At 34.7% G+C, this 19,005-nt stretch overlaps 2 protein-coding genes and 1 pseudogene across 2 annotated transcripts; all 3 read right to left on the bottom strand.

The window, feature by feature from the left end:
- Positions 1–5,945: 5,945 nt before the first annotated feature.
- On the bottom strand, positions 5,946–7,821 carry LOC112521732 (geraniol 8-hydroxylase-like). Its single transcript, XM_025130730.1, has 2 exons — positions 6,844–7,821; positions 5,946–6,778 (listed from the first exon to the last, which is right to left on the bottom strand). The coding sequence occupies exons 1-2, from the start codon at positions 7,819–7,821 to the stop codon at positions 6,146–6,148; spliced, it is 1,611 nt and encodes a 536-aa protein (XP_024986498.1). The 3' UTR covers positions 5,946–6,145.
- A 4,125-nt stretch (positions 7,822–11,946) lies between these two features.
- LOC112522170 lies at positions 11,947–13,664 on the bottom strand (annotated as a pseudogene).
- Positions 13,665–14,971: 1,307 nt separating this feature from the next.
- On the bottom strand, positions 14,972–17,388 carry LOC112521731 (flavonoid 3'-monooxygenase-like). The gene is made up of 2 exons (XM_025130728.1): positions 16,435–17,388; positions 14,972–15,662 (listed from the first exon to the last, which is right to left on the bottom strand). The coding sequence occupies exons 1-2, from the start codon at positions 17,386–17,388 to the stop codon at positions 15,042–15,044; spliced, it is 1,575 nt and encodes a 524-aa protein (XP_024986496.1). The 3' UTR covers positions 14,972–15,041.
- Positions 17,389–19,005: the final 1,617 nt, after the last annotated feature.

Here is a 19,005-nt window from a genome sequence, read left to right as displayed (position 1 = left end):
CCGGTCATCCAATGTTAATCAAATTGGATCAGTTCTATTCCCCCATGCACAAATTCAATGGATGTCAACCAATGAACAAAACCTAAATGTATAAATTGTTATAATTATTCAGGAAATGGCCTAAACCTTATAAATTTTTAACGTCGTGTTTAATATTAAGGAATGAGGAGAGGCCCGACAATCATACCATCACGTTATTTTTCTTATGAAATTTAATACTGTTATGATTGCCTATCAAATAAATATAATTCATACATCTTTTTTTTATCTTATTTCTCCTTGTTATCAGAGGAAAACTCAAAGAACAAAATGTCTAGATAATTTTTTTTATTTTGAAGTATATAATATTTATATACGGCAAATGCAACAAATAAACTCACACACCCTCCTCAACTATGATGAGGTTTGGACCCCTGACCTCCTAGAAAGCCAAGGGCTACGATACCGCTAGGCCAAAGGCTCTTTGGTATGTCTAGATAATTATTGATTCGTAATCAATTTCCAAATTTTATTTTTATTTGCTACATTTTGCCTTAGTTTTATTTTATGCTTACCGGTTTCCTGTCACTATTTACAATGGCATACACATACATATCTCGCGTTACCTTCAACTTCCATTAATGGGAGGAACGAGCATTTTAACAAATCAGTCTAAACACGGGCATTTCTTCAAGCATGGTAGTCCAAATCCACTTTTATATCGGGCTAAAGAGGACGGGTCTAACGGGTTGTCCTGTCCGTAAACAATTCTAATGTAACCCTATGAGCTATGGCATACACTATCCCAAAATGGTGCATACCAGCCCTCCCCAAACGGCTTTAAATTATAACTACGAAAATAGGAATATGATTTTCTTCGTTTTCATTAGTCGGAGAGACGAAAATCAAAAGGAATTATAGACCACGATGACAAAAACTGTAATCAATAAAGATCAGGGATAAAGACGGAATTTTTGTGAAACCACAAGGATGAAAAACATGATTTACTATTTAAATTATATTAAATTTAAGTTAAACAAATCATATCAAAACAACAAGAAATTTACAATATTTAATTTTAGGCGAATGATCGTGTGACAATAAGAGTTAATATGAGATGTATAAGAAGAGATCTGGATCTTATATCACTTTTAATCTCAAACTCACCCATGAATTGCACTTGATACGGGATTGAGTGCATCCAATGGTGGAGATCCTTTTTTATACTTATCATTTTAATTCTCTTGCTCACCGGAACCTAATTCATTTAATTTAAGGGTTAGGTTCTGGTGAGAAGTGTAAGAAGACATCTTTATCTTTTGATCAATCATAATTGAATGTCAACATTAATGAGGTGTACCGAGATGCATCAGATCAATTCTTTTCTAAAACATAATTTACGAGGGACATGAAATTAAAGTGAAAAAAAAAAATTCACATATCTTTTTACACTTCTCACCGTTACTTTTTTTTCACACGATAATTTACCCCTATATATTTTTTGGGAGACTGGAGGTGTTAACCCGTATTTAAATTAGCAAGTGTCCTAATATATAAATTTCATTTTTTTATATAAAAAGAATTAACATTAATTTTTTAATTCGTGGTTTAAAAATAAAGTTCTAGATTTGGTTGAATGGTGCAAATAAACAATTAATATCAAGGAACGAACAAATAGCCTCCCATGAGCCGCTACAAGTTGACATTTCTTCTACCACTTAAATCAGCGTTTAAATGTAGTCGTAGCCCGTAACGAGGAGCATAGAACTGATAGAAGGTAAATGTTGTTTTCGCGATAGGTTTCATTAATTTTTGGTCGTAAATTAAAGATCATTTGTTAAATGGATGGACTAAATACAGCTCTATATATCGTTAAAAGAAGGTGTATATAACGTTATCACTAATAACAAAATATAAACCAATCCAACCCAAATATATAATACGATAAATACTACTAAAAATATACAAAACGAAATTATTAGTTATTACAATCATTCAAAATATATAATTAAATCCTTACGTCTTAGAATCAAATATTTCAAAATTTGAATAATGGAGGTTTCAAACTGTCCAAATCATCAATCAAGTATGACATTGTCGGACTTAAGGGTGTAAACTAGTCGAGCTTTTAACGAGCTACTCGAGCTTGAGCTTAATAATTCTCGAGCTCGATTCGATCTTGAATACAAAATAGAAATCGTTTAACCTAACGAGTCAAGCTTCTTAAAACCAATGTTCGACTTGGCTTGTTCGGAAAATCAATTAAGTTTTTTAAGTCGAGCTGAGTCATTCGAGCATATACTTTTTCGAGCCAAACATGCTCATATGTTAATAAATAATACAATAAAAATATCAAAATTATCAACCTCGAGCCAATAAACAAGTTCATCCATTGTCATTACAAGCCTATAAACAAGCAATGAGCTCAAGCTCGATAGACTACTATTTTTTTAATTCACACACACACACACACACACACACACATATATATATATATATATATATATATATATAATTTTATAAAAGTTATATATCAACCCTCTTAATTAATGGTTTGCTGGGTTAAGTTTAATTGAGTTGTTAGCGGATTGGGTTGGACGGATTTCACGGGGTTTTGTGTACACCCCTATTTACTGGTAATTATGGATATCAATAAGTCAAAGGCCTTTTATATATTATTCATTTGGGAAAAGTTTAAAAAAACCAATGAAATTTCATATTTTGAATGATTAAGTTTTTTAGTTTTTCTGATGGAAAAACAATTGAACCTTCTTATTTTAAATGATCAAGTCCCTTGACATATTTTTAATAACTATATAAACAATCAAACTTTTTGAGACTGGTTACCTACATTATTTTAACCCTAGAAAACTAGGAAGGTTTATAAGTAAAAAAAAAAAAAAAACCTAAATCAGTTTTTCCAAATTCTATATCATTCATACCCGTCGTACCCAATGCCATCACTCCCCGTCATCGTCCGCTCTCCATACCGCCCATCACCATCGTTTGCTCTTGCCACCAATCTCCTTCTTTTTGGTCGCTATACGTACTCCATTAAATTGTTCTAAGAAAATGAGAATCGAAAGAAAAAAAAAAAGATGAAAAATAGCAAACCGAAGGTAGTGGCTAGCTGATGCCGGCGAGAGGTTTGATTGATGTAGAGTTTGGTAATAGTAAAACTAATTTAGATTTTTCTTATTTTAAAACGTTACTAGAGGAATTACAAGTAACATTTTTGCATTAAAAATATGTACGTAATCAATTTCTAAAAGTTTGATGGGTTTTTATTATAAAAAATTCAATACCTTAATTATTTAAAACGAAAAAGTTTAATCTGTAACACCCTAAAAATTTATGATTCGTAAAATAAATAAATGTTAAGGGTTAAATTTTAAAGAGTAAACGACATACGAGATTAAAGTGTCAATACTCGAAAAATATGATTTTATTGCAATAAATAAATTTAATAAAAAGGGAAATGAAACATTTTGTATTTAATTGATTTGGGATGAAAATGCAGAAAGAAAAACAAAAAGGACTAGTTCTACCAAAAGTAGAAAACTAATTTGAAAATACTTGAAATTTGGGAAATCATTCCCCAAATTCACGTTTTTCCTATTCTAGAGACTATTTGACGATTTATAAATTGGAGTTTTCGGCTGAAATTTTGTGGAGACGTTCATAAGGGTGTAAGGGAGTAAACATTTTTAGAATTTCGAGATTTCATCAAGAAACGAGAGAGATATCGAGTTTGAAGCGGCATAGGGTCATTCCGCACAAAAACGATGATTGGAGGTAAAATATTCAACCAAAATTGATGTATGATATATGGTTGGTTTCGTTTTTCATTTATCTTTCTGTTGGTACAAGTCTCGTGGGCTATGGTGRCTTGTACGTCGAGCGGTTTAGGCTAGAAGCTGCTGTGGCGGCGGCTCGAYGAGATTCGGGTACAAAAATTCAAAATACGAGTTTAATATTGAACCATAGGGGCTGTAAATTTGAATACGATTTGGGATTAATATTGTATATAAGTTTTTGTTAAAAAGAGATTTGAGGCTCGTTTATTTACTTGGATTAATCGAAATAAACCGAGATGTTTCGATGAAGTTGGTCAAGATTTGGACATCAATTGTAAAAGTTATTAATTAACTAGAGTTTCATATTTAAATTATAAGAAATAATTTAAGAACTTATTTCGGGAGTTGCGACTAGATAATATGTGGGATCGGACGTTTTTATAACGAGAATCGTATATAATTAAATGTTGGGTTTAATACGTCGTAATTTATTTTGGATGTGAAAAGAATTCCATTGGGGAGGGGGGTATGACGAGGTATGCTTGGGGTTGACCCGTTGACCATTCTTACCCCAAAGTTGACCTATTTGACTTTCGGGTTGACTTTTTGGGGAAATGTTAATACTCTAATTATTGAAATATAATTACATGTTATAGGATATTACTCAGGGACGAGGTTTAGCCAAACAGAGCTATTCAGGTGAGTYTTCATGAGACTTTAACTGGGATGCATGCTTATGTACAAATTATTTGAGCATTACAATATTTTTTTTATGTACATGTTTATGGGTTTATTACATGTATATGAATTGTTATTATGGGTTGCATGCTATTTGTTTACGTGTTTTTAAACATTAATTAGCATGTAATAAACGAATTAATATTTTTGTCGGGTATGGGAAGGGGTCAAAAGTCATAAGGGATGGCACATCGTAGGGATGGGTGACCGGACAAGGGATAGCCGTGCAACCCGGGGAAGTGCCGATGACGTTAAGACCTTAACCCGACGGGAAATTAAGAGATCTCATTATTATTTCAAAAGRGTTTGAAACAAATGTGCATATTATTTTATTTGGGGCATTGTTTGTTTTATGCATGATGAGGTGTGTATGATTGTGCACAAAAACTATGAACTCACCGAGCTTTGTAAAGCTGACTATTAGTATGCATCTCAGGTGCAAGAAGTTCAAGGGTGGACAAGAGCGAGGTTCTCTCCTAGATAATTATATTATTATATTTCGAATGTTTAGGTTTATGCTTAAACTCATTTTGTAATGTAACCCGGTATGAGACGGGTTAGCGTTGAGCTATTAATTTTAATTGAATTTGTAAGACTTCCGCTGTAATAAGGCTTTATTAGCCACTATATTTTGGGGTTATTTATTATTACTTAATGAGAATGACGTGACACAACTAATGGTGAAAATTAATGAAGGTGTTACATAATCGACTTACTTCATTCAAAAAGTAAAAGAATTTAATCAATTAAAATAAAAAAATTAATTGGCTTCTTCTGAACATCTCCATATCTTTTTATATTACATGTGTTTGATAAGTTTTTTAAATGTGATGTATTAATTATAATATACATGTAATAACCTAAACACTTGTCAACAAAAGGTTAACGGATAATAACATATGTACCGGCCGTTTACCTAAATGCCTATTGGATAAGCGATTATCGTTAGGAGTCAACACTGTAATTTATTTTATCAGGTAAGATTGTAGTACATCAAAATTGTATCGTATGCAACAATTTACCCGATAAGCACTTATCCGGGTAAGAGTTGTCACTCTCACTTACCGAGTAATACTCTTCATTTTTATCATTGTTCTTACTGGGTAAGATTTTTGACCCTTGTCATGTTCATTCAGTAAGGAAAGTTACGCGGTAAACAATTTCCGGGTAAACGTTTAGTAAACAACCCCTTACTTGTATATTATTTTTTTGTTGAAGTAATAATTATATACATAAATATAATACTTTTGTACCTTGTTCATCTTTTGTTAGATGTGAATATTTGATAATGTTGAGAGATGGGGCTCTTCCAATAATATAGATGTTGCTTTGTCAATACCTTTTGATCCCATCATTAATTGTTGTCAACAACACGAGGAAGACGAAGAGCAACTTGTAGTCTACGTTAACATAGATACTTCGAATCTTGAAAGACAAATGGTTGTTACTCACAAATATATCAAATCTAGAAAGAGACATGATCCATGCACACAAATATATCAATCACGTAATTAAACTTATTAAAAACCACAATGAAATTGAAACAAATCATCGTCTGATGATCACCATACCATTAGGAATGTTGATCTGGATAGATATCCCACTGGACCAACGTTCTAGTTCCGATATGATCACGAGTACAGACTTACGTCCTTCAATCTTGGAGATGGGACTGCGATGAGTGGCTTTCTTTTCTTCAATGCAATCCCAAATTTATCGGAAACATCAAGTTTCTGTCCCGTCGGCAACCTCCAATCGAACGAATGAAGCAACGAAGCCAAAATATGCATCATCATCTTCTCACCTAAACTAACTCCTGGGCATCTTCTTCTTCCAGATCCTAACGGGAAAAACTTCGAATTTGTGCCTGCGTAATCCCATTTTTCTGATCCCTTGTAGTTCAAGAATCTTTCTGGGTTGAACTCGGATGGATTCTCCCAATACTGAGGATCTCTTTGAATCGCCCACACGTTCAAAAAGATCGTAGAACCCTTTGGAACTGTGTATCCACCCACCGTGCAAGTCTTGTTCGGAGCTCGTGGTAGTAGGAATGGTAATGGAGGATGTAAACGAAAAGTTTCTTTAAAAACAGCATCGAGGTACTTCAATTTTGGGAGATGGGATTCTTCCACGATGTTGTCTAGCCCTACTATTTCTGCTAATTCATCTTGTACCTTGTTCATAACTTGTCGATTTCGCAAAATCTCCATCATCGTCCATTCTATCATGGCTGAAGTTGCATCTGTTCCTCCAAGAAACACATCCTGTAACAAAGAAAATGTTAAAAATCGATCTGATCGTGAAATTTATGTGTTTAATCAATACTAACCACCACAAGAGCTTTCATTTGAGTCATGGTGATTGATGTCTCGGTGTTTTGTTCTTGAAGCTCTAATAAGATTTGTAGAAAATCTTTTCTTCCTTCTTCCTTAACTGCTTCTTCTTTAATGGCGGATCTGGAGTTGATTCTCTCCTCAACGGAACTCTCGAAAATCTGGTCAAACAGCTTCATTTGCTTCTTCATTCTTTGCTCCACACCTTGGAAATCGAAGCTTGCAAGCATCGGGAAGAAATCGGAGATGTTTAACTCTCCGGCAATCTCAACAACACCAGATACAAATTTACGCATTTCTGCTACAAGATTACTATATTTTGCACCTTTAACCATACTTTTCCCAAAAACGATACTTGTTAAAACGCTCAAAACCGTCGAGAAAGCTATCTCGTTGATATCGACTTCATTTCCGATAATTTCATGGACGTTTTTGATGGTTTTTCTAACTTCACGTCGACGGTAAGCATTAGAAGCTTCAAGATTGACGTTGCTAAGGACTTCATGCACCAAAACTTTACGTAGTTTCCTGCGGTTAGCGTTGTTGTCGGCAAATGCGATATCACTGGCGTTGTAGCTGGTGGCTAGTCCAGCGATATGTTGAGCCCGGTTAGCGAAGCTCTCATCCTGCTCGCCGGTTACAACCTTGGCTAGGTCAGCGGAGTTCACCACGATGTGGAGGTTACTCCCAAGGTAGAATTTGAAAATGGGACCATAACGATGAACCAGTTTGTGCAGTTCTAGGTGCAAGCTTGGGCCAAGAAATGGAAAGTAACCCACAACTGGAAGGCCGGAGGGACCTGGTGGTAATGGTGGTGCGCCATTTTGTGAGCTGGAAATTGACCTTTTGTACCATAAAAGAGGTAGCAGCGCCGCCGTGATGACAGCAAGTAGTGCAAGAGGAAGGTCGCCGTCGTTCTTGCCGCCGTTCCCTTCCGCCGGCCACCATGAGCCATGGGTGTTTAATGCTGCCATGTTTTTTTTGCCAGTTCTATCAAGGAAAGGTGGGAAATTCCAGATATAAGACTGTCGCAATTGCATATAGAAGTAGGTAGTGTAACATTAGATATGGATAATGATGACGTGGAGTCAATTTAATATTTTAATAATTATAATTATAATTATAATTATATATTTTTAATATTTCTTTGTATTGTTTTTGTTGTTTTAGCAAATTTCCAAGAAATTAATATCTGTTATTTAAATACATTTAGCTGTCTCATGAAGAAAATTCAAGACATTAATAAGAGCATGTTACATTCTTTAGCGCTTAATTAATGTAGGCGAGTCTTTTTCTTAATTAAAAAAAATAAATAAATGTAGGCGAGTCTAGGTCCCAAATGTACCTCCACGTATTAATTATTATTGACTGTAAACCAGTGTCTTGCAAAAAATGTACAAATATAAATCACAATAATAATTTTGATCATAGTGTTTAAATATTTATAAAAGATTTTATACGTACAACTAAAGATGGTCAAAAACCGGTTTTAATTAGGAGGATCTAAATCGGTCTTGATCATTGATTTCCTTTTCGTAATCGGTTTTGGTTTCGACCAAAACCTCATGCCCTGATCCCCTTTAACCATAACCGGTCCTGGCACTGAGTCAGTTACAAATCAGTCCCAAGTTCTTTTTTTCCAATAAATAAATTTTAATATATAAAAAATCTTGTTTGATGACTTTTTAGACAATATCTTTACTAAAATACAATTTAAAATCTTTAATTGCGTCATCTAAATACACTTTAAATATTTTTTACAAAGAGATATTGTGCATGTTTCTATAATTATCATTTTTAAAATTTAGTATTGAAGAAAAACTTTCAAAAGAATTTTGAAAACTTAAAATAAACTTCAAAAAGTTAATTTATAAAAACTAAATTTTTTATAAAATAAATCGGGTCTATGTATAACCGGTCCTGAATCGGACTTTGAATTTTTATTAAAACCATAAACGGCTATGGACCATCAGGCCAGTTCTAATCTATCTCGGTTTCGATATCGGACCAGGCCATTTTGGCCATTTCTACGCACAATAATATAGGACCAGTTAAACTTTTCCTCCAAAAACAAGGCTCAAACCAGTTATGGGACTGGTCCAGGGGCGGCCTAACTTACGTTTTTTTATAGCCGTTAGAACGGTCATGACTATTTTTTTTCCTTTCATTTTTTGACCATTTTCTGTCTCATTAACCATCTATGCCCAATATACAAGTCATACGGTGTATGAGATGATACCAACTTACAAATGCAAAAACGTTTATAATTCTCACTATAATTCGTGATTTCGACTCGTAGTCGATTTCCGTTTTTAACAAATTATAACAAAACATATTTTTTAAATGTATTTTATTGACTCAATTACATATTTTAAAGTGTATTATAATAATATTTTTGTATTTTTTTTAAAAAGATTTCAAGAAAAGTATCCGTAAAAAATCAAAATTTTCTTTAAAAAAAGTAAAAACGACTACAAAGTACCTTAATCGGAACTTAGAATTTTTATTGACACCGGTTATGAAAATAATGTTCGAGGATGGAACCGATTTTTAGGCATCTCCACACCAATGTATTTGATAAAAAAAAAAAAAAAAGTCAAACCTGTAGCTGGATTAGTGGATATGAAAAAGCCCACAACTGGATATGAATTTTTATATGATTAGCAGGCACGGTATGGCCTCCATTCAGCCCAAGCAGCTGTTGCTGGCCCAATGCTTGTTCAGTCCAGCAGCACAACCCTGGCCCTGGGCAATACTAATGACGTAGATCCTTGAAGATGGGGCCATAACGATGAGCCAATTGGGTGTAGTGTCTATGGAGGTACCAATCCAACTAGTGGTAATAACTCCAAAACAACCATTTAATTGTACCATGAAGAAGATGGTCGAAAGGGTTAGAATTGCAGGAGCAAGTTCGTCTTGCTTCTGTTGATTTGGAGCCAGTAGCTGAAGATCCTGAGATAAATGTTGTTTACAATATCTTATATCATCATATATGCTCCAACATAACCAAATGGATCTCACAGTTTTTAGATGATTAAGCCCCATATACATGTATATGTATGTATGGAAGAGTTTTAATGAGAACAGCTTCATTTTATGAGAACGTGAGAAAAACTTTTTTACTACAGACAATCACATGTGATACTATATTCCATCACATATGATACAAATGCGAGCCAAGTTGCCCTTACACCACTAAGCCCCTTCACGTGGATTATCACATGTGATAAGTGTTGTATTGATGTAATATTATATTGAATCACATGTGATACTAAACAATATATGCAAACGACCTTTTGCGCGACCTAAATCGCATGGCACGTCGTCCGCACACCACCCGGTCCCCTCATGTGTACATTTTGAGAGCGAACACGCGCCTCCGAAATGATTTCACAAGTGAACAGGGGTATGATAGTAAAAAAAAATTGGGAGTGAAATTAGGAAATGAGATATGATCCTAGTTTTCACTGTAACAGCATATCGACTCCGTGTTTCATGCAATCTTGAAATCTTTGAACCCATCATCAGGCCATCGAGATCCATCATCACGCTCGTCACTGTATGGGAAATCTTCATGTATGAACAATGCTCATGTATGACCAATGTTCACGTATGAACAATGATCACGTATGAACAATGTTCACATAAGAACAATGATTTGAGCAACCATTTTCACATATGAACAATATTATTATTAACAATATTAACTTAAAAACAAAATTTAGTGAACAATGATGAACTAATGTCGCTGCTGTAGTTATGAACAACATAAGTGAATATGTTTACTTATGAAACCAACATATAAGCTAATTGACCCATTTTTATCTCCCATACCGTCAACCACAATCATCTCGGTTCATCGTCTCCCTTACCGTCAACTACAGTCTTTTAACCACCAGAAGCCGCTACCAATTCTCCCGCCTCTCACCTCCATCACAACACCCTCACAACCATCTCTCATTCTTTCTCGAACTTTTTAATGTCCCCCCATTCTCACCGTCAACATTCAACAGTTCAATACTATTTTAGTTTTTTGACAGATTTCCGACGGATTTGGCCGTCAGAAAACCGCAGTTTTTTTAGTAGTGTAATAATTTAAGAACTCCAAAATATGTGAGATCCATCACTAATTTAAGATAATTAATGTTATTAATTAAGGATATAATTATTGTTATTTATTACATAAATTTAATTCATATCATTAGAAAATTCCATACTTATCTCTTTCTCCCTCTTTCATCTTCTCTCTTCTATCTCTGTATTAAAATACACACCGGGCACGCAAGTTGAACGCATTGTAAATAAAATGTAAGCAATTTGAATAAATATATTTTAGTAGGGTGTTAACATTGTATTCACTAATGGTATGTTCAAATTTAGTTTCATTGTTTAGTTTGTGTTCACTATAGGTTCACAAGCTATACCAGATCTTATAGATTTAGAATATTTCACAAGCTATAATAGTATTTTCTAAAAAAGGATTCGTAACGTGTTCACTTTGTACATATATATTATGGAGCGAGGAGATATGATAGATAAAGTAGGAGAAAGGAGAGAGGAGAGAGAGGGAGAGATTTTTTAAATTTATATTAGATTTTATTTTCTTATTATTTTTTTATGGTTTAAATTGGATCTCACGAATTACTAAGGACTTGAGAGAAGGTCCCCATATTGTAACAACCTAAATTTGATACGAGAATACGAGGTAAAGGCTTAGTAAAAGAAATTTGTAAGATGAAATTATGATCGTACGGGTATCAACTTGATCCCCTTTGAACCCACCTTCTCTTGTATAAAGCGACAATCAACCATTATATGCTTCGTATGCTCATGGAAGAATTGGATTAGAAGCGATTTGTATGAACGTTTTATTAATCACAATTGAAATTGTCTTTGAATGATTTAAGTAATTAATTACGAACCAACTATATATTATTCTATTAAGAATGCTACAAAAACATCATAATTCTTAGTAATTAATAATAATAGACTTTGAACAAATTACAAACATATACTTAATAATTATAAATCAACATCATTTGTTATTACAAAGCATACTATTTTTCTTGCCCTTTTATTGGAAGGAAGTGAAATAGATACATTTTGTTGACAAATTTAGAGCTTTAATTGGGATGATACCTTATGGAGGGCTCAAGAATAAGTGGTTTTCTTTTCTTCATCACAATGCCAAATTTCTCAGAGAGATGAAGCTCTTCATCCTTGGGAACACTCCATTCAAATGCATGCAACAGTGAAGCCAACATATAAACCAACATCTTCTCGGCCAGCGGGATCCCTGGGCATGTTCTTCTCCCTGATCCAAATGGGAAAAAACTGAAACTATTTTCACTGTAATCCCTTTTGTCTTTATAATTCAAGAACCTTTCAGGAATGAATTCTGATGAATTCTCCCACTTCTCAGGATCTCTGTGCATCGCCCACACGTTCAGGAAGACAATGGCTCCCTTGGGTATGGTGTATCCGCCTACTGTGCAGGATTGATTCGGGCATCGTGGGGTTAAGAGAGGAAGTGTTGGGTGTAATCGGAATGTCTCTTTGATAACTGCATCCAGATAGTGTAGTTTAGGTAGATGGGATTCTTCGATGGTGTTATCGATTCCGACAACTTCTGATAGTTCATCTTGCACCCTTTTCATCACTTCTGGATGGTGTAATATTTCTGCCATCACCCATTCCACCATTGTTGCAGTTGTGTCTGTTCCTCCTATTGCTATGTCCTGATGCAAAAGATTTTAGGCCCAAACAAATAAAGAATTCATAGGACATAAAGATTTATGTTTAGAAATGTTACCATAAGAAGGGCTTTTATTTGGGTGAAGTTAAACGATTTTGCAGCATCATTTTGGTCTTTAAGATCTAAAAGTGTCTGCAGAAAGTCCTTGCTTCTTTCTTTCTGGTCCGCCATTTTCTTCATTCGACTAGTGTTAGATATGATTCTTTCTTCAATGATCTGATCTAGGATTAAATCGATTTTGGCCCACTCCCTCTTCATTACACCATCCACGCCTTGTAGATCAAATCGAGCCAATATCGGGAAGAAATCAGACACATTTGGAGCACCCAACAGTTCGATAATCTTGAACACCATTGCTCGATACTCAGCTCCAAGATTTCCAGTCTTCTCTCCTTCAGCATATGTGCTTCCCCACAACATGCTTGTAATCACATTAAGCTCGGTGAAAAAAGCGACTTCGTTTATGTTAACTTTTGTCCCAATCTTGGTGTAGACATCTTTTATACTCTTGCTAACCTCATCTCTGCGGTAGGCACGACAAGCCTCAAGGTTCGCATTGCTCAGGACCTCATGAACCAGTACCTTTCGCATCTTACGCCAGTATGGACCATTATCGGACCATACTATGTTGATCCCACCATAGGTGATGGCTAACGCTGCTATTGGTGGATCGCGGTTAGCAAAGATTTGATCCTAATCACGGACCACAGTTTTTGCCAAGTCTGATGAGCTCACCACGACGTAGAGTTTGGTTCCTAGCCAGATCTTGAAGATGGGACCGTAACGATGAGCCAATTGGGTGTACTGTTTATGCAAGTTGGGTTGTAGAAATGGGAGGTAGCCAACCACAGGTAAGCCCCGAGGGCCTGGTGGCAGTTGCAGTCCACCCTTTTTAGAGCTTGAAAACAACCACTTATACCATAGAAGCATGAAGAAGAAGATCGAAAACGTGAGAATTGCACGAGAAAGCTCATCTTGCTGATTGCTGATATCAAACCACCATAACCAGTAACTATGGATTGTGAGATAAATGTTGTATCCAAGATCTGATATTATCATTCTCAAAGAAAACTAATAGAGACAAATGAAGCTTCAATGAAAATTAAAGCTTTAAAGGCCCTATATAACTGCACATGTATCATAACATTTAGTTAAGCTCCCATCAAGTGGTGATTGATTGGTTTGAGGTTGACTCTAAAAGTTAAAAATAGCAAAAGGTCACATGTTCAAATCCAAGAAATAAAAATCTTCTTATAGCCATGGAGGTTCAAATGCGATTACTCCCAGCTATCTGCAAAACAGGTGGTCGTATTGGAATTAGCCGGCTCGCATGGCAGGTTGGATATTTAGGTTAATAAAAATATATATATTTATAGTATTTAAAGAATATATATATGGTCAAGTGGTCAGATAGTCGGTAAAGATGCTATTTTCAAGTAGGATTAAATATAATGATGGTCAACCCTTCAGACACAATGAGAATGACTGAAATGTGTTAAGATTTAACAAGCAAATAGACATATCATTTGGCCTCATTAACACATGATTTTTTTGGAAAGAGCATCAGCGACCGACGAGAGATGTCGACTGATGGATAACGAGCTTGAGAACACATGAGTAATTTAATAAACCTAAAAAAGATGGTTTAATGATGGATTACTGTAACAACCCACCATTACTAAAAAAACAAAATTCATGTTTTAACATACATTAGGTTCCAATATTTATAAACATTTCAAGTCTATTTACGTATAACAACCCAATAGTATGGATTAACAAAAAATTTCATCATAACAGAACTTTCTTCCATAATTCCACTACATTGTGAACATAAGATACACACTGTGATACCTACAAACGATATTTACTGTGATACGCAGATATACATACAAGATACACAATGTGATACCATTTTTAAAACAAAGAAAATAATAAAATGCACACTATGATACATTTCATAAAACAATGAAAATACATTGTGATATACATAAAACATTGTGAACGTTATCATTATGATATACTTTGATTCACAAACGTTTTTAAAATACGATGTATATAAAAAGTTTAATATTTCATTAAATATTAATTGCAAAAAATAGAATTATTATATTACCCTTTTCGCTTATTTAAAAAATATATTTAAATATTTCAAATAAATGGTTCAGATTGGATCACAGTTACCACAAACTAATCCGTTCTACTTTGAATGAAAAAATATATGTATAAATATATAATATGTGTGCATGTATTCTTTATTTATTTGTTAGTATTAATAGTATAATTAATTGCTTCAAGATCCGCGAGTTGATCATGCATGAAACTTAAAAAGGAAGCAATTATATGTGAATATTGTACTTTCTTTTATGAAGATATACAGACATCAACACTTAAAATACATTATTTTGGTATACAAATTGCGATAAGGCCATTAACACATCACTCATACATATACGATTCATACAATCTTGGTGTTGGAACTGCCATGAGAGGCTTCTTCTTCCTCAAAACAGTCCCAAACTTTTCACCCAGTTCAATCTTCTCTCCTTCACCTGATTTCCAGTCAAATGAATGAATAAGCGAAGCAAGTGAATACATAAACATCCTCTCCGCCATCGTAGTCCCTGCACATATTCTTCGCCCAGCTCCAAACGGGAAATAGTTGAAGTCTTTCCCACTGTAATCCCACTTATTATCCACAAATCTTTCAGGGATAAACTCCAAAGGGTTTTCCCATATCGTAGGATCTCTATGAATCGCCCATGCGTTGACAAAAACTCGAGCACCTTTTGGGATCATGTAGCCACCGATGACACACGACTTGCTGGGGCAATGTGGGAGTAGAAGTGGGAGTATCGGGTGTAAACGGAGAGTTTCTTTCATGATGGCATGCAAGTAAGGTAGGTTTTTAATGTGGAATTCTTCAACTATGTTGTTTTTGCCAACAATTGTATCTAGTTCTTGTTGGGCCTTTTTGAGGATTTCAGGTTTGTCGATCATGTGAGCTAAGGCGAACTCGATTGTCGTTGAGGTTGTGTCGGTTCCTCCTATAGCCATGTCCTACGTACCAAATTGGACAATCAACGTAAATGAAAGTGAGCTTACTCATGTATATGATACACAATCGAACAACAAATTTACAATTTAGTTTATTTCATCGACGACGTACATAATAGAATGAATGATTCCACTCTTACTACAACGAAATCGGCTTTGCACGAGACTGTTTTATTTACATGACAATTGTGCATCTTATTTACATGTGTTACCATAAATTGACATAATTCTTGTGAGTGTTCTAAAAAGTCGTTTTAAAATAACTTTGAAATAAGACGTCCTATAGCATTATTTGAAAAATAAACTTATAAAAACAAGTGTTTTATAAAAAGATGTATTCATGAAACATTTCTAAAAGATGTCCAATAAACTAACCATTTGGGTTGTGAGTGTGACGAACTAGTTAAGCCTAAGGGGATGCACTAAAAAATCTCATGTACTTTAGATTCAAATTCAGGTACTGCCAAAGTCCTTTGGCCATGGAGGTTTCTATGGTGACTTTAAGTCATTTGTGGTTGTTCGTGGGATTAATCGGTGCGGGTAAACTTAAAAACTTTTGACCTAAAAACTTGTCAGGATATTTATATATGACATCATATTATAACACATTTATATATGACGCAGAATTGTTTAGTCTTGTAAACAAAAATGCTACAAATCATTGATATATTATGATATTTAGACATTTTTGATCGTATGTATTACATAAATTAGCTACGCATAACCTCCGGTGTAACCCTAATTGAATATGAACAAAATAAAAGAGAGCATATACCTTGAGCAAAGCTTTGAGATGGTTCATGGTGAATGGTGTTTTGTAATCTCCATCATCTTTAACCTGCAATAAAAACTGCAAAAAGTCGTTATTAATTTCATCCCCATCCATCTTCTTTCTTTGATCAATTATCTTCTCGAAGATCGCATCAAACTTCTTTGCTGCCACCTTCGTCTTCTTCATGATCCCTTGCAGATCAAACCAGGCCAAACTAGGATACAAATCCGACAAGTTTGGCGTACCCAATAACTCGGTTAACTCATTGCTCGCTTGCCTGAACTCCACTCCTAAACTCACCATATTCTCTTCCTTCACTGTTCCACCCCACATCATCCCCGTGACCACATTCATAAACGTCAAGAACATTTGATCGCCAATGTTCACCGGAGACTCACCCTGGCTGTACAGTTGTTTGATGGTTTTCCTGATCTCTTTCCGCCGGAGAGAGTAAACGGAATCCAATACTTCATTGCTGAGCATCTGACGAACACAAATCTTTCTCAACATCCGCCATTGATCCCCATACGGAGACCATACGATATCATTGCCACCGTATGAGGACTCGTTACCGGCAACCGTCATATCACGGTTGGCAAAGGTGGTGTCGTGAACTTTGAGCACCTCGTGAGCTAGGGCCGGGGAGGAGATTACGATGGTCACTTTTCTACCGAGCCAAAGGGTCATAATTGGACCGTAGGTTTTGGCTAAGGTGGCAAAGTGCGAGTGGAGGTCTGTATCGAGAGAAAGGAGGTTACCGACTAGCGGTAACGGTGGCGGGCCTGGTGGTAGTTGGTGGTTGCTGCCACCATTCTTGGATGTCCACATCCATACAAACCAGAAGATGGAAAACACAGCAACGGCAATGACAAGTATAAGATCAACCTGGTCGCCGGCATTGCTGATTCCCCACCACCCAGACCATGATTCAGGTACGGCGGAGGCTAGTTCTTCCATATTCAACGATACATTTAACGAGAATGGAAGGAGAAAGTGTGTGTTTATATATAAAGGGATATTAAAGACTGCAGGTAGGCACGTACAATTAATTTGGGAGGTGATCAATCTTGTCTGTAATTTCAATTTCTTGAGTTATTGCAAATTCTAAAGATGGTGGCTTCTAGTAATGTATATGTTTGAATTCTTCTCCTATTTCTAGGGTTTCAAGGGGGTGTTTAGGATTGATTATTTAAAATAATTTGTGTTTTTTTTTTTAAATGTTTATTAACTTATATGGTATTAAACCGGAGTTAAATAAAACATGATTAAAATTGTAAACTGGTAATAAGCAGTTTTTCATAAGTCATGAAGGATTATCTTATCAAAAACAATTTATTACCGGTTTGGCACCGGTATAAACAGTTTTTTTCTTATTCAAACAGCAGAAAACAACTTATCACCGGTGTCAGACTGAAATAAGTTAAAAAACAGTTTTTATAAGCAATCTCAAACACTTCCTAAATCTAAATATTATGCACCAGATTGTTCGCAGTATCGACATTGTTCTCTCTTTTTGTTTAATATTATTACCGTTTTACAGAAAAATAAATTATAAGTGTATATAAAATCTTTATCAAATTATATTGTTAGGATTAAGAAGAGATATTATTTTTTATAGGTATTGGCATGAATAACTCTTATCGATAAAGGAATAATTTATCCATAGTTTATTGATGATAAATATTTATTAAGTTCGAAAGAGTTTAAACATAAGTTAAAATAATCATACATACAGTTGTAGGTTTATTTGAGAAATGATAAGTATTTAAGCAGTAGGGAAGTGATCTCATTCCTATATTGGTCAAGATTTATGGCTTTGACTGAAAAGTATCGGAGAATTATGTAGAAGTAACGTTTACAAATAGGCGGCAAACCAAATGCATATATGAATTCGTGTGGTTCACATATAAACCATATGTTCATATGTGAATCCGTGTAATTCACATATTAACTATTTAACTGATTCACATATGAATTAATTAACTGATTCGCATATGAAGTATATGTTCACATATGCACTTGTTTGGGGTCTATTTGCTAAAGTTACAAAATCACCCCTCTATTTTTTGCTTGTGCAGTCAAAGCACTTGGGTTCCGGTGGGAGGCTATAGTAAGAAACGTAAGAAAAAATATTCATTCTTAGATCAATCTTAATTGAATGTTAACCCTGAAATGCACCGAGATGCACTAGGTCAATTCCCTTTTAAAACGCAATTCATAGGTGAACATGAGATTAAAAGTGATCAAGAGTCTAAATCTTTTTTTATGCTTCTCATCATAACTCTCTTCTCACACGATCATGTGAAACCGACTTATTTTATTGATATCCCGTGAGACTATTTTTTTACACTTGAAAATTCACAGAAAACATTGTGATGATAACATTCATAATGTTTTTGTTGTGAAGGTAACCTTTACAATATTTTGTTGTGAAATTTTAAGTGTAATAATATGCATATGGTCTCATGGTTCTAACCAAAAACATGTTGGTCTCACATAAATTATCTCTCTCTCTCTCTCTCTCTCTCTCTCTCTCTATATATATATATATATATATATATATATATATACTAG

Source organism: Cynara cardunculus, assembly GCF_001531365.2.
Source record: "Cynara cardunculus var. scolymus isolate 2C chromosome LG 11, CcrdV1, whole genome shotgun sequence".
NCBI classification, from domain to species: Eukaryota; Viridiplantae; Streptophyta; class Magnoliopsida; order Asterales; family Asteraceae; genus Cynara; species Cynara cardunculus.
This window is presented reverse-complemented; position numbering and strand designations above follow the sequence as displayed.